Source organism: Ranitomeya imitator, chromosome 1 (genome assembly GCF_032444005.1).
Source record: "Ranitomeya imitator isolate aRanImi1 chromosome 1, aRanImi1.pri, whole genome shotgun sequence".
Taxonomy (NCBI): Eukaryota; Metazoa; Chordata; class Amphibia; order Anura; family Dendrobatidae; genus Ranitomeya; species Ranitomeya imitator.
In genome coordinates this window covers 351,569,300-351,592,266 of record NC_091282.1, presented here as the reverse complement: position 1 = coordinate 351,592,266, position 22,967 = coordinate 351,569,300, and the positions used below count along the sequence as shown (strand labels likewise).

General features: G+C 44.6%; 1 protein-coding gene across 4 annotated transcripts in view; it reads right to left on the bottom strand.

The window, feature by feature from the left end:
- Positions 1 to 22,967, bottom strand: part of MORC2 (MORC family CW-type zinc finger 2) — a 200,292-nt gene that overhangs the window by 99,348 nt on the left and 77,977 nt on the right. For all 4 annotated transcript variants that reach the window (XM_069760271.1, XM_069760281.1, XM_069760277.1 and 1 more), the window contains exons 6-13: positions 20,467 to 20,557; positions 20,103 to 20,211; positions 17,274 to 17,433; positions 17,051 to 17,162; positions 15,883 to 16,008; positions 9,550 to 9,629; positions 9,038 to 9,120; positions 3,260 to 3,345 (exon numbers count right to left, since the gene is read on the bottom strand). In XM_069760271.1, coding sequence (XP_069616372.1) covers positions 3,260 to 3,345; positions 9,038 to 9,120; positions 9,550 to 9,629; positions 15,883 to 16,008; positions 17,051 to 17,162; positions 17,274 to 17,433; positions 20,103 to 20,211; positions 20,467 to 20,557 — 847 coding nt within the window. The remainder of the gene's footprint in view (positions 1 to 3,259; positions 3,346 to 9,037; positions 9,121 to 9,549; positions 9,630 to 15,882; positions 16,009 to 17,050; positions 17,163 to 17,273; positions 17,434 to 20,102; positions 20,212 to 20,466; positions 20,558 to 22,967) is intronic.

The following is a 22,967-nucleotide window of genomic DNA, read 5'->3' as shown; positions in this document are numbered from 1 at the left end:
GAAAGAGGAGAAAGGTAAGAGGAGAAAGGTAGAAAAAAAATAAATAAGGAAGAAAAAAACAATTATTCGCATACATCATCTGTTACGCATATTGTTTTGAAATATTCTTGCAATATCTTGGCTTAATTGCCTTTGTTGGGGCCTTGCGCAGCCGGAATTCTGTTTGTTATGTGAGAAAATTAAATAAAAACTATTGAAAATAAAAAGACGTTCAGATTGGACCCAAAAAGTCTAGAGCCTTGGAAGGCAAGGCCAGTAAGGTCGGGTTCACATTGCGCTAATGGCGTCCGTTAGACAGACTACGTTACACAGTGGCATAACGCGGTGTAACGTAGTCCATTAACGCCGCCATTAATTCCTATGTCGGATGCATCGATAGCGCACGCCCACAATGGGCGTGCGCTAGCGATGTGCCGTCATTGAGTAACGGACCCTGAGACGCAGGCTGCAGCGTTTCCGGGTCTGTCACTGCTAGCGCAGATAAAGCTAGCAGATGCTCTATCTGTGCTAGCGCAATGGAATGTCGGCACTTGCGTTAACAGCAGCCCATTAACGTATGTTTTGGGGGGGGGGGGGGGGGGAGAGAGAGCATCCGGGAGGATGCAGAGGGACCCGAAGAACTGGAGGAAGAAACGGAAAGAGCCCGCTTCCTTTGTCTTGTGTCCGATTTGTCCCTGTGAAGGTCGAGGCCAGGTGCGTGCAAATCACTGTGAGAGGCGTTCGGCGCACTGGTGGCATTGGACAAATGTTGGAGTCGTTCCAGGACCTGGACCAAGGACTGTGAAGCTTTTGTCAGGTCGCAGACCAACTGTGACATGGCAACATCCCACTCTGGTGGGAGGGATGTGCTCTCATCCCGGGCGTTCGGCTACTAGCGTCGTTTGGCCTCCGTCGCAATGGAGAAAAAAAAAACGCATCCTGCAAAGTTGCCCGTAGGATGCGTTTTTTCTCCATAGACTTTCATTAGCGACGCATTGCGACGGATTGCCACACGTCGCATCCGTCGTGCAACGGATGCGTCGTGTTTCTGCAGTCCGTCGGGACAAAAAACGTTGCATGCAACTTTTTTTTGTCTGTCGGTTCCGCTTTTTCCGACCGTGCTTGCGTGGCCGGAACTCCTCCGCCTCCTCCCCGGACCTTACAATGGGGCAGCAGATGCGTTGAAAAACCGAATCCGCTGCCCCCGTTGTGATTTTATTTCACAGTATGCGTCGGTACGTCGGCCCGACGCACTGCGACGGGCCCGTGCCGACGCTAGTGTGAAAACAGCCTTAGAGGGCTCCTGAGCGGCAGACGGGCTGCAGGACAGGCAGCAAGGGGAAGACTGGCCTTAGAGCACACTTTCTTTTGCAAAGGGCACAGGCATAGTGAATCAGAGTGGGCTTAGAGGGGCAAGAAGAAGCCTCTCTAGGGTTGGGCATAAGTCGAGCTTCGGGGGTACTGCTGTGGAGGAGCCAGACCAAAAAAAAAAAAAAAAAAAACAGTGCCTACCCGATGCCAGCGATGAACAGCAGAAAGAAATGTAGGAGCTGTGTCCCCCTTTGCGGAGCGTCCTCTCTTGTGCAGAGCGCCAGCAAGTCTGCAGAGCGCGCAGCGGTATGCAGAGTCTCCTCGGCTTGTCCCACAGCGCTGCTAACTGCCGACCAAAAAGAAAGAAAGTGTCCTATTGGCTGACACACCAGGGGCGGAAACAGCCAGGACAATCTGCCTGTGGCGAAAACAAAGGTCCCCCTCCAATTGGCTGACACAACGGGCCTGAACAGCCAGGAAGGAGAAGCTCCGTGATAGGAATGGAGAAAGCGCGCTGGGGGGGGAGTGGCCAGACTCAAAGGAAGAGGCCTCCTATTGGACAAAAAGAGCGCGCAATTTAAATGCGTGATGGTGACTGGCTGAAAGAAGAAAGGAAGGGGGGTAGTGAGCTGAGCGGGAAAAATGGTTGAGGCTGCCGGGTGATCCCTACCGCTAACGCCGCCCTGTTCCCTTGCGACGAAGGATGACGCCTGCCGTTGCGGAGGGAGAGGAGGGTGACATACCTGCGTTGAGTCCCAGTCTCTCTGCAGTGATGAGGATCACATCAGGAGACCCCAGATGGGAGAGGGTCGCTGGAATCCGAGATCCACTTTCCGGCACCATATACAGACTGTGCAGACGACGGCACCTACCCCTTACAAGAAGGGGGGAGGCCACCGCTGGTGACCACAGTCTTCCTCCCAGCCCTCTCCGAGGAGAGGGGTGGGGTGGGTAAAAGGCAAAGGATCGGCCACCAGGAATCACCCTGAAACACCCGTAAAGGTGATAGGGGATTAGGTGCTGCCTGCGGGCCTGAGAGTGGGCGATGTGGGTGCCTTCACACTACTCTCTCAGTCGCAGAAGTACAGGAAAACATGGTGAGAAATTACACCCCGTTACCACAAGGAGAACCTGAAAGACAAAGGGAAAAGTTAATAAACACAAACAGGGAACCTGAAAGGGAAAATGCGGATCTGGTAGCAGATCCAGGTCCACCTCCTACAGACACTAGGCTTAAACTGAGGTACTTGATGCCTGTCAGTGGGTGTATACTGCAAAGGAGGAGCTATTTTCCTTTTGTGCCTAGTGTCAGCCTCCTAGCGACAGCAGCATAAACCCATGGTTACCCGTGTCTCCCAATGAAGCGATGAAGAAAAGCCCCCTCGGCTTTTACTTGAGAGGGGGTCCCAGTAGCGGGAGGGTCCTTAAGTAGCAGGCACATGTGATCGCCCCGCAGCTGCTGGCACTGGAACAAGACAGTGCGAGGAAGCGCAGGGACGGTGACTAGGATGGATTTTTTTTTTTTTAAATGTTTTTCTGATGGGGCCATGCATACCAGGATAGGGATGAGGAGGCCATGCATACCAGGATAGGAGTGAAGAGGCCATGCAGACCAGGGTAGGGATGAAGAGCCATGCATACCAGGAGAGAGACAAAAAGGCCATGCATACCAGGATAGGGATGAGAGGGCCATGCATACCAGGATAGGGATGAGGGGACAATGCATACCAGGATAGGGACGAGGAGGCCGTGCATACCAGGATAGGGATGAGGGGACAATGCATACCCAGCTTATACTCGAATCAATAAGTTTTCCCATTATTTTGTGATAAAATTAGGTGTCTCTGTCTTGGCTTATACTTGAGTATATACGGTACATGACATGAAACACATAAGATTACAACCACTAAACTGAGCTTTGCCCAAAGTAGACTAGGTGACAGGGCAAAAACTTCTCCAAATAGCCTACCGTTGCTTTGCCTCTTTAATGCGCTTTTTCACATCTGCCTCCCGACGGGCAGTAATTGCTGTATTTTGCACCTGCCTGAGAGCGGCCTGAAACAGAAAAATAACGAGTGTAAACTGAAAAACATAAAAGACAGATGTTATAACTGAAAGATCACCTAAAGACAGAAATGTGAAGATGCTGAAATAAATAATGAAGGTAAGCCATTGGTGATCAGAGAGAAAGGAATTTTTGCAATATTAACCCTTTCACCCGAGTCTGTTTTCACCTTCAAGACCAGGTCAAATTTTACAAGTGTCTCACTAGTGTCGCTATGTGGTAACAACTCTGGAACTCTTCAGCAGAGCCCACTGATTCAGGGATGGTTTTTTTCGTGACATATTGTACTTCATGATAGTGGTATAATTTAATTGATATGACTTGCGTTTATTTCTGGGAAAAAAATTGGTGAAAATTTGGCAATTTTCAAACTTTGAATTATTATGCCCTTAAGTGTTCACCAGCAATTTCTTATTCTTACAACAAAATTTACAAAACTTTTTTTCTTTTAATGGACCACATATTTGAAATTACTTTGAGGTGCCTACATGACAAAAAACACAGAGTGACACCATTCTAAGAACTACAACTGTTAACGTGCTTAAAACCACATATACAGTTTATTAACCCTTCACATGCTATGCGAAAACTGAAGCAATGAGGAAGAAAACATGAACATTTAATTTTTTCACTAAACATTTACTTTAACAAAAAAAATGTTTTATTTTCACATGGGTAACAGGAGAAATTGGACCACAAATATTGTTCCTGAATACACAGATACCCCATATGTGAGGGGGGAAGGGGAACGATGTTTGGACACATGGCGGGGCTCGGAAGGGAAGGTGCAGTTTGACATTTTCAATGTAAAATTGGTTGGAATTGAGAGCGGACGCCATGTCGCATTTATAGAGCCCCTGATGTGCATTAACAGTTGAACAACGCCCCACCCCCCCCACACACACACACACACATTGACCCCATTTTGGAAACTAGACCCCACAGCACCCCTCCAAACAACTTGCATAGATGTGTGGTGAGCACTTTAAACCCCCAGGTGATTCACACAAGTTTATAACAGAGCCATGAATATAACATTTTTCCCACAAAAAATATCTTTTAGACCCCAATTTTTAATTTATTTATTTATTTTTTACAAGGGTAACCGGAAAATTTGGACCCCAAAAGTTGTTGTGCAATTAATCCGGAGTATGCTGATACCCCATATGTGGATGAAAACCACTGTTCGGGCACATTGCAGGGCTAGGAATGGAAGGAACAAGTTTTGGAATGTAGACTTTGATGGAATGGTCTGCGGGCGTCATGTTGCGTTTGGAGAGCCCCTGATGTGCCCTAAATAGTGGAAACTCCCACTAGTGACCCTATATTGGAATTGATCTTTTGTTTTCCCGATATGCTACCACATTAAAAAATTTACATATGTAAGTTGTGTAGTGTACGTCACGTTGGCATACATGAGTAGAGTAGCTTGAATCAGGTTGGCATACAAGTTGTGTAATGTATGTCAGGTTGGAATACGTGAGTTTTCCAAATCAGAAATAAATTTATTAGTCAATGGATGAGTGGTAGACTCTGAAACAGGCTTTCATACACAGACAACGTTTGTCAGGGCTGGTGTCACATTGATAACTAGTGTCCTTTCGTATCCCACTTCTGTAACACACTTTGCACCTTTTCTTGGGTCCTTCCTATCTTTCCAGTTTGAGGACCTCATCAGGGAAATGTTGCCCTGGTACAACACTGGCACCTTCAGTTCCAGAAGTACTGGGGCCCGCTCCTTCCTGACTGCCAAAGATTAGAGCCTTAGAAGGTAGTGACCTTCTGGAACTGAAGGTACATACCGTCTTGTCTGAACATCGTAATAGCACAAAAGTGTTGAACATTGACATCCGTACGATGCACACAGCCACCTATTTGTACCAGACCTTGGCTTTTCTAATGGCACTGTATGGCTGGAGGACTTGATCAGAGAGATCAAACTCCCCCCATGTTCTTGTTCTACCCCAGTACACAGCCTGGTTTGATGATCTGTGTAGAGGTATCTTGTACAGCAGTGGGGGTGCTGCCATCATCATGTATGATGGTCAACAAGAGGACATCCCTCTTGTACTTGAGCACCAGCATGTAATCACTGCATTGGGCTCTGCTCTCACGCTTTGACCAGCTGGCGAATTAGCGTTCTAGGGATAACTGATTTTTGCGGACAGTACCGGGTGCAGACAGAAACTTGAAGAGTGGGATGCTGGTATATTATTTACATAAAGGTGATAACATTGGTCCAGCAGTGGATGCATCAAATCCCACACAATTTTCCCACTATCAGGAGGGCGGTTGGGGGGGGGGGGGTGCATTCGGGAGGTACTCTCACAGTTTGTAGATCTTAATTTCATACCTCATACTGGACAGGTATTGCAGGAATTTAAGCATCCCCTTGAAATGTATTAGGGACTCATCCACTCAGATGTTCCTTTGGGGAGCTGTACACCTAAGCAAACTTGTTGCTGAAGTACTCAATGACCGGCTGACCTTTGAAAAGTCAGTCAAAGTTGGGGTCATCTCGGAGAGGACACCGTGCATTATCACTGTAATGCAAGAATTTGTGGATGGCCTCAAAGCGTGTCTGTGCCATAGCCATGAGGAACACTGGAGTGTTATACAAAACGACAACACTCCAATATTGCCGAATTTCTGGATTGTTCACTAACCCGATGTGAAGAACGAGGTCTCAAAATGTCGTCATTTCCACTGTGTCTACAGGGTTGCAGTTGGCAAATGATCAAGTTGGATTTTGGGATACAAATTTGTACGCGCAACAATTTTTATGCGACACAGATTTTTAAAATCCTTGGAGAGAAAGACTTTAAAAAAGTCAATTTCTGTGAGGCCAGTGCTGTCAATTGCACCACAAAATCAGGAATCTGTAGCTCATGATTTTCAGGAGGTGAGGTCCATACGGGGTCAGCAACGGTGGAAGCTGGTTCCGTTTCTGTCTGCGTGGCGGTTTGGTATCACTAGAGGAAGAGGAGTTGGAAAAATAAAAGGAGGGTGGGATCCTCTCCCACACGGTCAGTATATTCCCCGCTGAAGACAGAGAGCCTGCAACCGACACTAAACCTGACTCAATTTAGTTAATACTGATGTAGTCGCCGTTTACTACAGTATATTTTTACTGGCCCTAATATATTTTTTTATTCTTTTCACACACACACCCCCCCCCCCCCCCAACAACCGGAGGCTGTTCACTGAGGACCCTAATTTTTTTTTCTTTGTGAAAAAGAACCAAACAATAAACCCAAACAATCGGAGTTTGATCACTGATGTGCACCAGTGATCAGCACTCGACAGCTGTAGGACACACAGGAAAGAAAAAAAAAAGTCATTGCCAAAAACAAGCACAGGTGCTAATCAGTGGTATGCTTCTGATTGGGGCTTGGCGGCTGTAGGATGCACACATGGAGTAGTGCAAGGGGCGAAGAGAGGGAGAAAAATGAAAAGGGACAAAAAAAAGTCCCAGAAAATAGTGCGCACCCGAGTGCAGATCAGCGATTTGTGTCACTGATCAAAGCTAGGCAGCTGCATGACGCACGGAAAAGGGAGGGGGGGTGAGGAGGGGAGAAATTGGGGAGAGAGAGGGATTGGGTTGATTATGAAAGATCAAGCAAGAATCAGGATCTCTTCTTTATTTAGCAGGAACAGCGATGCACAGGATTCTTTGGGACCACAAGGTCCCGCACGGCGTACACCGTGACCGCCCTGTACAAATCCACAGCTAGAATGAAGAAGTACAGGGCGGTCACAGCATGTCTGCGCGCTCCAATTGGTGCCATCGATGTAATCGATTGCACCAGAGCTAGCTCTGGTGACACAGGCGTGGATAGGCTCCAGCCTATGATCAGGGCTCTTACAGAGCCGATCGTAGGCTGCACATCAGTATTTCAGGCAATCTGATTGCCTGAACACTGAGAAACGGTGCAATTGGCTGTTCAATTCTAAACAGCAAATCACAGCGATTGTATTATAGTAAAAAGACAAAAGTCCCAGGAGAACGCTATGTAATAGACGGGTTGGTGAATAAGATAAATGAATATCACCCAGTCATAGCATTGTATGTGGAGGAAGGAGCCCCATGCGTATCGCCACAGAGTATGGCTTCCTCAGGGCAATATATTTTTTTTTTAAGTTAAAATGATTGACAACCGAATGAAGACCAAATGGACTTCACTACAGTCAATAAACTCAGAGTGATAAGAAGCACTTCACCATCATACTAAAAAGTGAAGGTTTCTGATAGTGTAGGGGTTAATCTGTTCAGTTGATAGCTCCTGGAGCTTTCCTGCTTTGATGACCTCAACTATTCAGTATTGGCCACTCCCTTCTGCTATATATATTTGACTTTGGCAATCAGGGATGACGGTGTTCCTTTCATACTGCCTGGTTCTGGAGTTGGAGGGTTGGTTGTTTGAGGAGGGTTTTTGAGTGTTTTTCGCTTGGTGATTTGTCTGTGTGCATATCCTCATCCTCTCCTATTTGAGTTTTCCTTCCTTTACTTTTCAGTGTTCCACTCTGTAGTTTGTAAGTGCAAATTTGTATGACTTATTTTCATTTATCCCTGTACATCTTCCCTTGTTAGTCTGGTTTGTGTATTTTAATCCACTACAACTTACTACTTCCCTGGGTGGTGAAAGGGACAGATAAGTGCTGATTTAGGAGCTCAGCAAGGCACGTAGCCCCGGCATCTTCACCATCAGAAGTAATCCTCACAGGAGGGATATCTAGGGCGCCCCTAGCTTTAGGGATCGAGTAGGAGCACTATCCGGCAACAGTGCTGTGACAGACAACTTGTTTAATACACTGGTGAAGAGTGCCGAGTAGGCCAGCTACAGTGGCCACAAGCAAGTCCTAACAGGTCTTATGTTAGTGTGAAACTTACAGGTCTAGTGCACTGCAATAATTCAAGTATATTGGCCCAGAGGATAATGCTTGGTTTCGAGTTGCAATAGCAAATAATGGAACTCCGTAATCTTGTCGTGAAGGGCCGACTGAGTGACAAAGCGTTCCCCCTCCCGATCAAAACCATCTAGATGCTGTGGTCACTATTGAACATGGCGTTTGGAGAGTTGAACAGTCAGAATTGGTGCAAACACTAGCCCTGGCTATGGCTGCAGGAGCTTGGCTGTCAGTAAGGACTCATTCTCATGAGAGTATACTTTGGATGAATGTTATCCAATCTTTCATTGGTTAACACTCGTCTCAGTGTTATACTATGGGGTAGTGCCGACTAGAGTTTTTTTGTAATGCCAGTTCAGCATGAGACGAAGAAGGGAAAAAAAAAATAAGATATTGGACCATGCACACCCATACAATGTCATCCGAATGCAGCAGATTTACGCATACAATGGAGAAATTAAATTCACAGTCTTCTCCACACCTGTGATCAGATTATTTTGCATGAGAAAATTGTATCACACTAAGATGACACTCGGATGAAACTGGCAGAATTTTAGCTGACTTATCATAATCGGCCAGATTCTCTCATATGAGAGAACATATGGCTAAGTGACCACAGCCCACAGCAGTGACTGCACAGGCACTGCTCGTATGCCCAAAATATCACCATGTTGCATAAACTTCTTCCTATTCATGACATACATGTATATCAAATATCAGGAAGGAGTCAATACTAAGAATTGCTGTGTATAAAAATTAGAAAATCAGCCTTACCCTGGAATCCCGGGACAAGTCATCTCCAAGACGAGACTCCAAGGCTCTTGCTTTACTCTCTGCCTCCCGAGCTTTCTCCTCCGCTGTCAAAAGAGGAGGGTGACACTTAGCGACTAAAGCCATTTTGACATTCAGCTTTTTATCTTGTGTTTTTTATGCAAATTAAAAGATGCTTTTCACAGTACCAGCAAAAAAAAAAGTAAAAATGTTTTGTTTTTTTTTCCAATATTTGCTTCCCAGAGAAAAAATATATACAAACACTGCATGGTACTTTACATGTACCCTAACGATGTTAAAATCTGTTCTTCATAACACAAATGCAAAAAAACAGCCATTGAAATGGTTACATATGGTTTACATTTGATAGTAATGGGAACACAAACATAATAAACAGGTACATTTATTCAATATTCATTAGGTTATTTGGTGTGAAACGTGATTTGACCAAGTTTCTAAGGATCTCTAGTAATAAAAATACAATGTTAAAAATATCCCCTCTTGCCCCACAGTACCAATTTTTGACATGTGTTCTGCCTTCTTCACCTCCTGTTCAGCTCGTGTTTTGAAACGATTTGATGTATATTTGTACATTCTAAAAAGAAACAATATATGTGTAAAACACTATACTAAAACATGCAAAAATGCTCACACTGTAAAGAATTTGATAAAACAGGATTTTTCGTTGCTTACCGTAAAATCTGTTTCTCGGAGCCTTCATTGGGGGACACAGGAAACCATGGGTGTATGCTGCTGCCACTAGGAGGCTGACACTATGCAAATAAAAAAGTTAGCTCCTCCTCTGCAGTGTACACCCTACCGACAGGAAGTAGGATATTCAGTTAGTGAGAAAGCAGTAGGAGAAGCAACGTGTAAAAGAGAAAGAATAATAATAATATAATAATAATACTCTATATTCATCTAGCGCCAGCAAATTCTGCAGCGCTGTACAGATTAACAGTTTCAAACACTCAAAGAGTGTTCAAAGAACTCAAACGTTAACAGTATAACACAATAAACAGAGCTGTTCAACTTGGGAGGGTGCTGTGTCCCCCAATGAAGGCTCCGAGAAACAGATTTTACGGTAAGCAACGAAAAATCCTGTTTTCTCTATCGCCTCATTGGGGGACACAGGAAACCATGGGACGTCCCAAAGCAGTCCCTGGGGCGGGAACAGCAGTCAACTCCAATCTAGGTCAGAGGAACTCACCACCGTCGCCTGCAAGGTCTTCCTACCTAAGCCGGCATACGCCTAAGCTAGGCATGGAAGATTCGCGAACATGTGGAGGACCGATCATCGGTCTGTAGATGTGCAAGGCAGAGGCCCTATATGTGCACGGCCGGGAGGCGCCCGCTGCCCGGGTAGAGTGCGCCTTAAAAACTGGAAAGAGGAGCACTGCTCTGACCTGGTAAATCTAAACATTGCTGACCGGATTTTGCGGGCATACGTCGATTTGGAGGCCGGAGGGCCTCTCTACGCCGAGCCCTATACTGAAAACGGGGCCTTAGCTGAGTAGACGTACCTCGCCCTGACCGGTAGTGTGATGAGAGAACGCTACAAAGGATGAGTCCGAGCAGGACGAAGGGAAGGGAATCAAGAATGATGAACAGAACCATGGAGAACCTCGGCAAGGTAAGGGCAGAGTACTGAACCTGTGATCCACAGAATGTACAAAACTGCTGCCACAGACTCTGGAAGTGGTTGAGAGCCTAAAAAGAAGGTATAAAACGAAAAAGTACTCGCCCCTCGCAAAAATGCAGGAGTGTCCGATGTCTTGAAGAAAAAAGGAAGACCTGGATAAAGGCTTCCATAAAATAAAGGAAAGCACACGCGGTCCAAGGAGGACCCTGTCCCTCCGATGACCCCCTTAATTATTGGTTCAAGTTGGAGACAAACTGACGGAAACCCTCGGAAGGCAAGCTGTGAGGGACTTCCTAGAGGATAAGTCCTGTCACGCCTTAAGCAAAAAGATCCTTCGGAAGGGCACCCTATAGCTAGAGGTCCAAGCAGCACCTGCATCCGCGGGGACGGATACCATGTACTTCCTGCAGGAATAAATTAGTCCACAAGGACAGCGATTTTCTCCGATCGGACTCCATGAAGGGTGCCCTGATGGAGCAGCTTAGCCCATGCATCTATAAACCTTGCTGTCTAGGTGGAGACAAAGGTAGGGTACAATGTAGCGGCGGACACTTCAATGGTCGACCTTGCCATGGACTATTAGTCCGTCGTTGGTATCCTTGAGGGATGTTCTCTGTTGGAGAGGAGGACTATCGGTGGAAAAGCTGGAAACTGAAAGGTCCAGAGACGGAGAAGAGGTCCAGTTCGCAGTAAGCTCAGGAGAGAGGGAATATAGGAAAACCGAGACGCTTCCCTCTTTGGAACTGTTGAACTAAGGATTCCAAGAGAAAACCCAGAAAAGACCATTACATTGAAATGACAAGAAAAGACATGAGAGTAGGGTACTGGGAACCTGCTAGAAAGCATGACAAGATGGGCATTGATAGGCACAATCGGACATGAGCAGTCAAGGGAGGAGAGTCCATGGAAAACCTGGAGTATGTCAATTCCATGGCAGGTTGGCCCTAGAAGGAGTACATAGGCCCCATAAAAAAAAAAACAAAAAACAAAACTTGACTGCCAAAAGGAAGATCCTTACCTACGACGACATGAGTGACCCTATCCGTCCCGGACCCTCTGGAACGGGGAGAGGATGGAAGTGTGTGGATCTACTTACGTAAGTATAAGATACACACAAACGAGGATAACAGTGAAAGGGATACGAATCCTGCTGAAAGAAGGCACGTATTATCACAAAAACCCATCATTGGATCCAGGCGTATAGCAGACTTGTACACTGGACGATGCTTGCATGGAGTAAGATCCAATTCCTATCCGAGGTGGAAGAACCTGTTCCTGCCACAGTCGGAAATAAAATCCTGGAGCTGCTCGGGGTTGAATCCAGTGTCTGTAAGAAAAAAAGAGTTAAGTACAGACACATAAATAGGAAGCTCTGTATTGAGGTAGTTCAAAGGCCCCTAGGATAGTGCCGTTAACAATCCTGGGTCAAGGTATTATATGGGCTCTGACTCCATAAAAGACATCCAGAACGTATAATACTGTAAATCCTATATGATAGGAGTAACGCACTGGATAGTGCAGATAGATCTAGGACAGCACTGTAAACTGACCTACTGGATAGTTGGTGGTAGGCCCGAATAACCGAATGGAGAGAAAAGGTCCCTGGGGAGCAACACGCAATTAAGGCCCAGTGCGTGGCTGAAGAAAAACTGCAACCAGTCGGTACCTGACACCGGCAAGTCCGACCTACCTGAAAGTGGACTGGCCACTTATGCTGCCACTGAGGTCCATCCTGTGGCACCGAGATCCGCCTTGAGGTACGTGGTAGATGTTCTGTTTAGCTGCTAATAGATCACAGACGTTATTGAACGTGAAGCACACGATAAAAGTTGCGCCTCTGACTCACCTGAATGCGGATTGTAACTGCGGCGGCACCCAACCAGAAGTGATAAATACCGGGCACCTCTCTCTGAGTGGTGACTAAAGGGGAGCCTAGGCAGATGCTGCAAAAGACCCTTAAGAGAGTGATAGAGGGCGTTTCTGACATACCTGACTCTAGATCAAAAGAGCAGGACCAATGCAGCAATCGATCTCGGGCACGTCTAATCCACTGGGACGACGGCAGGTATTGACAATGTGTCTGGAAGATGACATCTAAAACCTGGATAGCGGATAGCACTGCTGCAATCGACGGGAGGAGTAGGGGAGTGCACCTGACTTACCTGAATACAGTACAGAACGCTGGAACCACTGCGGTGGTTAATCCAAGACACGACTGATCCGTTTCAAATAACATACTCTACCTGGAAGGTGGTGCGTGTGAAACCTGGATGGCGGATAAAGTACTGCTGCGATCGGCTCCCGGTATCCTGCGACTATGGCAGATAGCGTACGGCTGCGATCGGCTCTCGGTATTCTGCGACTATGGCAGATAGAGTACTGCTGCGATTGGCTCAGTATCCTGCGACTATGGCAGAGGAAGTACTGCTGCGATCGGCTCCTGGTATCCTGCGACTATGGCAGATAGAGTACGGGAGAACCCTGGAGAAGGGTATAGGCGAGAGTTGATTCTGTGTTGCGGTCTAGGTCATGATACCCGACGGCCTTATGCAGAATAACAGCTTCCGTGTAGTAAGCCGCAGCACGGAGTCTGTCTTGAAGTATGTCCTGCCATGCTCATTCTCCTGAAGGTAGAATAGTAGGCTTGTCAACAGAGAGCCAAAACACTACTCTCTGTTGTGCACCTGAGTTCAAACCTTTGCGCCTGCGATCTGTGGTCAGATTCTTTATCCACTGAGTCACAGCAGACATTGCTGGGAAATACGGACTCTTAACCAGCTGGAAGTCAGGTCTGAACACTGCAGTCGTGCAGTGGGTAGGAGCAGCTCCTCTCTCTGCTTAGAGCAGTGTAATGGTTGCATCCGGAGGGGCTGCAGGAAGATGGAGGGCGGGTGCCTGTGAGCAGGAGAAATGGAAGCGTTTGATATGCCAGGGCTCTAGCATCGCTGTGTGTAGAGAAATAGCTGAGGCTCCCACCGTTGAAAATCAAGGCACAGGTCCGCAATAGCAGAAATCACAACAGCAGAGACTCCAAGGAGAAATGTGCAACTGAAACCTCTATGAAGAGAACGCCATATGGCAGGCTTTATAATGGTCCATCTCCCTGTGGAGGGTGAGGGGCGGACCGTGGCACAGATGATGGCAGCGTGGGGCATACTACCAAACCCCGCTGGTAACTGCACGGCTCTAGGGCACTTATTACACCAGAGACTGCACGGCTTTAGTACTACTATGCCAGTGACGGCTCTAGAGAGCTACTACGCCAATGATTGCGCGGCTCCAGAGGACTATTACACATTACGCCGGTGACTGCATGGGTCTAGAGTACTGATATACCATTGACTGCTTTAGAGTACTATTACGTATTACACCAGTGACTGCATTACGCCAGTGGCTGCACGGGTCTGCACGGTTATAGAATATAATTACACCAGTGACCGGCTTGCATGAAAGGAGGACGAGAACACCCTCCTATAGGATTAGGCATGGTAAGCATACCTACTAAGGAATGCCAGAAGGTTAGGGGAACAGGAGAGATGCAGAGAGGAGGGCCAAACAGCTAAGCAGCGCTACTCACAGCAGGTGTAGTATCCTGTAGTCTGCTCCAAGGTTGTTAACTGTGACAAGTATTAGGACACAGGTCCAGGGCACCAGCATGAAGATGGAGGCGGGAACCCGGCCGGTGCAGAACACACTGGTTGGAAAGGACCAGCACGTAGATCAAAAGGGGGAGGAGGGGGGGGCCTTGGCGCGAACAGCCACCGGGTCCGGAGGAGAACGCTCCCCAGCACAATAGCTGTGATCCCTGGCCGAATGGGGCGGCTGGGAGTAGTGGGCGGAGCTAGCCGCTCTGTATAGAAATGGGGACAGAGCAAACCGCCTGTAGTGGGAGCACCAAGATGGCGCCGGTGGGCGGAGAATGCGGGGAGAAGGTTGTCGGGCGGGAGAAAAGCCCGCCCGAACAAACCGGAAGTGGCAGAGTCGCGGCACCGGATGTAGGCCCCGGCCGAAGCCGGGACCTAAATTAGGGGCCGGCGCCGCCGGAAAAGAGAACTGCGGCGCCGGAGCAGTGAGCCGCAGGGACTAAGCAGCGCGGCAGCCTGCCAAGGCCGCCGCGCAGACACAGGACGCACTGCAGCCGCCGAGTGGTGTGGGCGCAGGGGAAGTGGCGCGGCAGCCTGTCAGGCTGTCGCGCCGTATGAGAAGACCTCGCGGCTGCCGAGCAGTGCGGCTGCAGGGAGAGCACTGCGGCCGCCGAGGGAGGAGACAGATCCAGCATCCCTAGCCTTCTGCAGCTAGGAGGGAGCGTGGCCTGAAAGGCCGCCGTGCAAAGAGATTCTGCCCGTGTGGCTGGCACTGGGACCCCTCATAAAAATAAAGGTAAAAATCGTGCATTTCCCCCACACTGCGAGTGATCTGGGAATGGGAGGGGAAAATACTCACCTAAACATCCCACGCAGTTACTAACCTGAGGGGAATGAGACGTCCATGGAGCCGATGGTGGACGTCCTCGTCACCTCCAACCGACAGGCTCTGGTGGGCGAGTGGGTGGGGGACGGAGCCAGGACCGGACTTCTGAGCACGCTTGTGTGCTAGGCTCTTGGTCCTGGAGAGGGATCTATGAGGATACGGGGTGGCAGTACACGCCGTACTCATAGTCCGCTTTGTGGGAGTACAGGTGTGACTGTTCACCCTGTATCCCTTCCGGAAAACCTGAAAGAAAACGACGCACATTGAGGTAGATAAGGGTCTAATGAAAGACCCGTGTCCACCTCCTACTGACACTAAGCTAAACTGAATATCCTACTTCCTGTCGGTAGGGTGTACACTGCAGAGGAGGAGCTAACTTTTTTATTTGCATAGTGTCAGCCTCCTAGTGGCAGCAGCATACACCCATGGTTTCCTGTGTCCCCCAATGAGGCGATAGAGAAAAGATCATTTGGGCTTTCTTCACACTACACTTAATGTATATTTTTATACCAGACGTATTAATAGACACCATTAACCTAATGGGGTAGGTACATTGAAGTTCCATCACTCTGACAGTAATGCATGTTGAGATTTATTTTACAGTCAAAATTATTAAAATCCCTGATGAAAAGACCAACAAAATGAGAAACTTACTGCATATAAAACATGTGGAAGATATGACCTGAATGTTTTGAAAACAGATTTTTGGGTCTAAATTTGGTTTGTTGTTACTTACCTGGGCTTGAAAAGACAACAAGATAATCGTTTAGTTTGAACCTTGTGACCATGAATAAAAATTCTCATTCTTGGATCAATATAAAGGACAGCAGCATAGGCTCGAAATGAACGCCTCTCTGGTTTCCTATTAGTTAAAAAAGGGATTAAAAAAGATTATATATATATATATCTTACCAAAAAAATGACAACATTTTTATTCATCTTTGTTAGTGCGTAATGCTGTATTAAGAGTTGGATCATGGATCACTACTGTAGAATATATTTAGTTCGTTGAAATGTCCATAAGCTATCCTCTTTTACAGTGTTAAACGCATAAGGATGTAAGTGCCATTGCAAAACTTGAGTTCCCACAACCATTTGTGTGGATTTTTGTGTGATTTCGGAGTATTGTCTTGCTGAAAAGCCTAATCTTTTTCCAAGTTTCAGCCTTGTGGTAGACAAATTCATTTGGTTAGGATTTTCATAAAAGTCGGTAAACCAACAGCCGAACAACAAATCACGAATTATGGAAATGTCTTCTAACTATTGATTGATATCCCAAGCGCTGATCTTTATGTAGCAAAAATCTTATGCCTCATTTGAGCCAGTTTTTTTTGCTTTACTAATGTTGGCAGATGACCGACTGCGAGGATTCTCCGATGGTGGGAACAAGTGGGCAGGAGACCGCAAGTATGCAATTTTCATACTTCGAGACACATTCTGACTAGACTTTACTGGCCTTGCTCAAAACACCTGCATTAAGTGAAGCAGCGCCCATTGAGTCGGCACATGGCTGCATATATGCAAACCACATAGTTGTGGTCACGCACCCACGGTCTGAACCAGAGAATTCTCACAGCACGTAGTATGCACAATGTAAGGATTCAGGAGTCTGCAGTCACAGAGGTTCATTTACGGTTACCTGCACTATGGGAAAATTAATTTGTTTTATTTAGTTTAATTGCGTGTCTAATTGTTACTTTAATATTAATTAGATCCTATGCTATAGAGTTCACTTTTCCTTACAACTGTATATTTGCCTTGAAATGCATTTGGGAAGCTTGTAATTTTACGGAATAAGCTTTGTGGTAAAGAAAAAAAAAAGTAAAAACCATAATGAATAAAGAAATAGATTTTCGTACTTCTAAATTGTGTAATTTCACACCTATTTTCAGCTTCTCACTTACGTTCCTTCAGGTGTGGTACCAGCCATCTGAATATCTTTGGGATCAGACACTACATCAAGCTCTGGATCTCCAGAGTCCACCAACTTCAAATTGAAAATGACAACTAGTGTACCTACGAACATCACAACAAGGTAAGTCAATTTATTTTCAGAAGACATTTCTTTAAAAAAAAAAAAAAAAAAAAAAAAAAGCACATTCCATGCAATTAAATTACGTATTTTACCTGAGTCGCCAATAATTTTACTGAATTGTTCCATAACTTCCTTGTGGGACCGAAACGGAGAGTACTTGTAAATTAGCTCAGTTTCAATGGAAAATTTTTCCATGTTCTCTGTCAATGCCTCACCAGTTTTTGAATTCCATGTGGGAAGCGGGACAATCACCTACATCAGGGTTTAAGGACATGGAAAATAGATAATTTACACAGGGTAGCAGAATAATAAAAAAAAAATGTGAGGTGACCCGGAGGACAGAACTACAACCTTTAACATCCACTCTTAATTTATGAAATGCACAGAGAATAAAACATGTTTAACAGCAGAGGATTTCCACTTTGAGAACATACAAGTGGAAAAGTACAGCATGTCTTATTTTCTTGTTATGAATTTCTGGTTTCCAACTTGATGCCTGTTGCTAAACAATCATGAGATAGGAAAGCCATGTGTACTCATAACATAGCTGCTTTTGCTATGCCACGTTAACAATTTTTTTGACTACATTAAGTGTAATTAACATTATTTTCTTATAATGAAGTGTTACTGTCCCATCTGGGTGAGTTTATAGTTTTTCTCTTTCTGCATTGCTCCCACAATTCAAATTCTAAGACATAGCCATAGTCCTCTTGGGTTAGTCATACTTCTTAACCGATTGCAGACACCCACTTCATCTACGGTGAATGTTGAATGCCATTGATGACCCATTTCTGATTAAAGTTGTTTTTTTTTACTTCTCAATCACCTGCAAGCGCAGTGTTTTAAAGGCTGAAGGGAGCCCACTGTCGTGCTTGCACTCTAATGGCCATAGCCAATCACAGCACTCAGCAGTCTAGTGTTATTACATTGGCATTACTGCTAACCGAAGTAGTCGGTTGCAGCAATTTTGTGTCCATTAGTGGTGACACTACTAATACAGCCAGGAGAGGTAGCAGAGGACGTGCAGAGAGTAGCTTTTATACTAGGTGAGTCATGCAATAAAAAAAAAAAAAAAAAAAAAAAAAATCGCCGGAAGCGGTGACAGAGCAGATTATATATTAGATTACGGGAAAACTCTTGAGGATGTAGAAAACATATTTGCAGTTTAAGACATGACCACATCTAGTATATAATTGCCTAGAATACTACTTCCTGCAATTTGTGCCAACTTCCGTGGCTTTGTCCGGAGCTAATGTCCGGAGATAATGTCCGGAGCTAATGTCCGGAGATAAGTGACGTCAACAGTGTCCAGTGTCTGATTGGTTGCCGCCTGCTGCGAGCGACCAATCAGAAACGTGCCGTACTGTGACACACTCCATTCGCCATTTTGGTGTGATTTTTGAATTTTTACCTCACAGCAAGTTTCTACTGCGTGGAGGCGGGCCCAGTGACGTTGCTCTTCAAGCTCCTGCCGAATTTCGTCAAAAAAATGATAATACCATTTACCAAAACTATATATATTTAGTTGTGAAGTGGTTCAGTGACATTTTCACACCAATTTTGAACTTTTGTTTGGTGTTTTCTCCATATACTGCCTATTATTTTTGTTCTTTCTTACTATTATTTATTAATTGTATTATTCTTACATTTGAATAAATAAAGTATATATGGATTCTAGACTCCCGATTCTTTAGAATCGGGCTGCCATCTAGTAGAATATACTATCGTTACATGAAGGCCATGGATCGTCTAGTATGACAAGCAGCCACTGGACCAGAAAGCTCAATCGCTCAGAGAAGAGCTGTGACAAATTGTAATCCTCACAGACAGTACTGAGCTTTCCCTTTTGTAATGTTGCTAAAGGGGTTCTGTTACTTCATTAGTAAGACAAATCCTTCACTAATGTAACAACAAACACTTTTGCCAGATGTGGCTCAGGTCTGATCTACTTTGCTGTTTTTTCCATCCCATGAACCAGGACAGCCAAACTGCTGTACACAGTGGCGTTTTTCTTCCCGTGGGTTCTCAGTTTCCCTGGTATTTGTATCCTCAAGATGAAGACAAAGGTTGAATATAAATGGTGCAAAATGTAGCTATCCGCTCCCTCGTCCACCATTCAGCAGGCCCAATATCTACACAAGATGGTGAATGTTGCACAGAGACACAGTAAACATGCTTCACAGGTGGTAGCAACGTGTGGGGAAAGATATTTGGCAAGTAGTTCCATTTGTATTTATTTGATTGTGTTTTTTTAAAGGATTAAGTGTGATAGACCCCATAGATTCCTTGTGTATGGTGGACTACAGTTCATCAGACAGTCTGTGGGTGTCCATCACATGGTGTGATAATTTATGATTTTTATAAAAAGGCTACAGGTTAGGAAACATGGTACAATAAGTCCTATTGTAATATATTAGCAGAAGCAGTTATTGAGCAGAATTAAGCCTGTTGACTAATAACAAATAAAAATAAGCAGAAGCAGAATTAAGATCAGCTTCTTGGGTTGGTCCTCCACAACAGTCATGGTCTCATGTGGCATATTTCCCACTGCTGCTTTAGAAAAAGTTACCAGCTACACAACACAAACTAAGTTTAGCAGTTATTAAAAGGGTTGTCCATTACCAGGACAACCACTTCTCAATTTGAATGTTTGCTTCCATTAAAATAAAATCACTTTTACTTACCTCCGGCACCCATGCCGTTTAAGCGGTGTCGGACTCGTGGAGCCCTGCACACAATCCCAGTCACATGAGCCGTGGGAGCGAGAGTGCCGACATTGCTGGAACGGCGCTGGCAACAGAGAGAAGTATAGGCATTTTTATTTTAATGGAGGCAAACAATCATATTGAAAGGGATTGTCCGAGTAGTGGAAAGCCTCTAAAGACAAATGTATTGTTTTCACTATAAAAACCATTGCAAACCTCATCAATTCCTTCTTCTTCGTGAAAGGTACGTGACATGAAAAGGCAGGTCATGGTGTCATCTTTCTTTGTAAAAAGGATGAAGTCTTTTCCAATTCTCATAGAGCCCCTAGATAAAAACAGAGTCCATTGAGAAAACGGCAAATAAAGATAATGTACAATGCGGTGAAGTGTTATTGCATAGGTCTGTAGTTTATATTTTTTTTAATAATCTAAAAATTCAGTAATGGTGCACAATATTAATATGCAAAAATCCAAACTGTTCAAAGCTTTTTCTGGAGGAACAGAATAATTAAGAATATATACTGCATAAGGAATATCAGCATTTTCCATTTTTTGCTCACAATGATACACAGAGACTTACGATTTCAATCCATTTCCGTACTGTCCAATATGAATAGACTCAGGAGTTCTTTTAGCAGAACGTCCAAACTGGATTACACCGGCAGCCTCACCTATTATAAAAGGATATACATTTTAATTAAACATGATTACATGAAATCCACTGCATGACAAAAACAGAATAGATATTACAAAATCTTTAACTACTGCATTAAAGAACTTTATAAGTTCATATCATTTCTGAACAGTTCAAGAAAATTGATTTTTGCTACCATAAAAGATCACCAGCAGGTATGTCTGCTTATAATGGACATTAACCTCTTCATGACCTTGCGATTTTCCATTTTTTATTTTTTTTGTGTTTTCATTTTTTCCTCCCCTTATTCCCAGAGCCACAACTTTTACTTTTCCATCCCCATAGCCGTACAAGGGCTTGCTTACGGGACAAGTACTTTTGAATGACATCATCCATTTTATCATAAGATACACTAGAAAGCCGGAAAAAAAAAAATCATAATGCGGTGGTGAAATTGTGAAAAAACAAAATGCAATTCCACAATTGTTTTGGGGTTTGTTTGTTTTTTTTTAATTATTATTATTTACCATGTTCACTTTATGGTAAAACCTGCCATTATAAATTCTCTAGATCGGTGCGAGTACGCAGACACCGAACACGTATTTTTTTTTTTTAATTAAGTGGTTTAAAAAAAATTCTTAAATTTGAAAGTAAAAAAAAAAAAAAAGTTTGTCTCGCCATTTTACAAGACTCACAACATTTTCATTTTTCGGGATATGGGTCTGTGCGATGGCTTTTTTTTGCCCCCCGAGCTGATGTTTGTATTGATACCATTTTGGGTTAGATGTTTTGATCGCCTCTTATTGCAATGTTGCAGTGGCAAAAAAAACAAAAAAAAACAAAACACTGGCGTTTTGACTTTTCCTCGTTATGTCATTTACCAATAGTAATAATTTACTTTATATTTCGATAGCTCAGACTTTTACGAATGCAACAATAACAAATGCGTGCTTTTTATGGTTTTATTTTTTATGGGGTAAAAGGGGACTGATTTGAACCGGTTTATTTTTTCATATTTTTGAATTCTTTTTATTTACTTTCTTTAACCCCTTCATGATCAGAGGTATTTTCGTTTTTAGCTCCCCTTCTTCCCAGAGCCATAACATTTTTTATTTTTTGATCAATATGACGGCTTGTTTTTTGTGGGACGAGTTGTACTTTTGAACGACAACATTGGTTTTAACATAGTGTACTGGATAATGGGGAAAAAAATTCAAAGTGTGGTGAAGTTGCAAAAAAGTGCAATTCCACAATTGCTTTTTGTTTTGCTTTTTTACTATGTTTACTTAATGCTAAAACTGACCTGCCATTAGGATTCTCAAGGTCATGACAAGTTAATACACATGGATAGGCTTTTTATCTAAGTGGTAAAAAAAACTTCCAAACTTTGTTAAAAAAAAAAAAAAAAATCAATTTAAAAAAATTGCGCCATATTCCGATACTCGCAGCATCTCCATTTTTCATGATCTGGACTGGGTGAGGGCTTATTTTTTGCAATGTTGCAGCGACCAAAAAACGTAATTCTGGCCTTTTTCTCGTTATGCCGTTTAGCTATAGGGTTAATTCTTTTTTTATATTGATACATTTGGTATCGCCACGTTCAGAATCGCGTAATGTGTATGTTTGATTTTTTTTTTTTTTTTTTACTTTTGGCATGCTTCAATAGTCAATGGGAGACTAGAAGCTGCCGCAAGCCGATCGCCTCTGCTACATACAGGCGATGATCAAGTCGCCTGTATGTAGCAGAATTGCTGACCTGCTATAAGCGCCGACCACCGGGCGGCGTTCAAAGCAATCCAGCAGTGACAATCATAGAGGTCTGCTGGAGACCTCTGGTTGTCATGCCAATCCATTGGTGACCCACGAGGCGATGGGTGGGATTTCCGGTGTGCTTGCCGGAAGCGCATGTTAAATGCCACGGTCAGAGTTTGACGGCGGCATTTAACGGGTTAACAGCAGGAATCTGATTCCTTCCACGGCTGTTAGAGGCACATGTCAGCTGTTCAAAACAGCTGACATGTGCCGGAAAAGATATGGGCTCACTGCCAGAGCCCACATCAAAGGGAGGGTGTCTGACATGGGCGTATTATTACGCCCAATGTTGAAAAGGAGTTAAATAGTCTGCTTAGGAGACTTGAGGCTGTGATTTTCCAATCGCCTGTAATATACTTAGTAGTGCTTCAAAAAGTTGTTCACTACTTGGGACAACTTCTTATCATATCCCTTGCTTGGCCCCAATAAAATAATAAAGCTTATACTCATCTGCCGTGTCGGCACTTGCTGCAGCCCGGACTGCCTCTTCATGTTCAATTTGTCTGAACACTAAAGGTACCTTCACACAACGATATCGTTAACGATATCGTTGCTTTTTGTGACGTAGCAACGATATCGTTAAGGAAATCGTTCTGTGTGACAGCGACCAACGATCAGACCCCTGCTGGGAGATC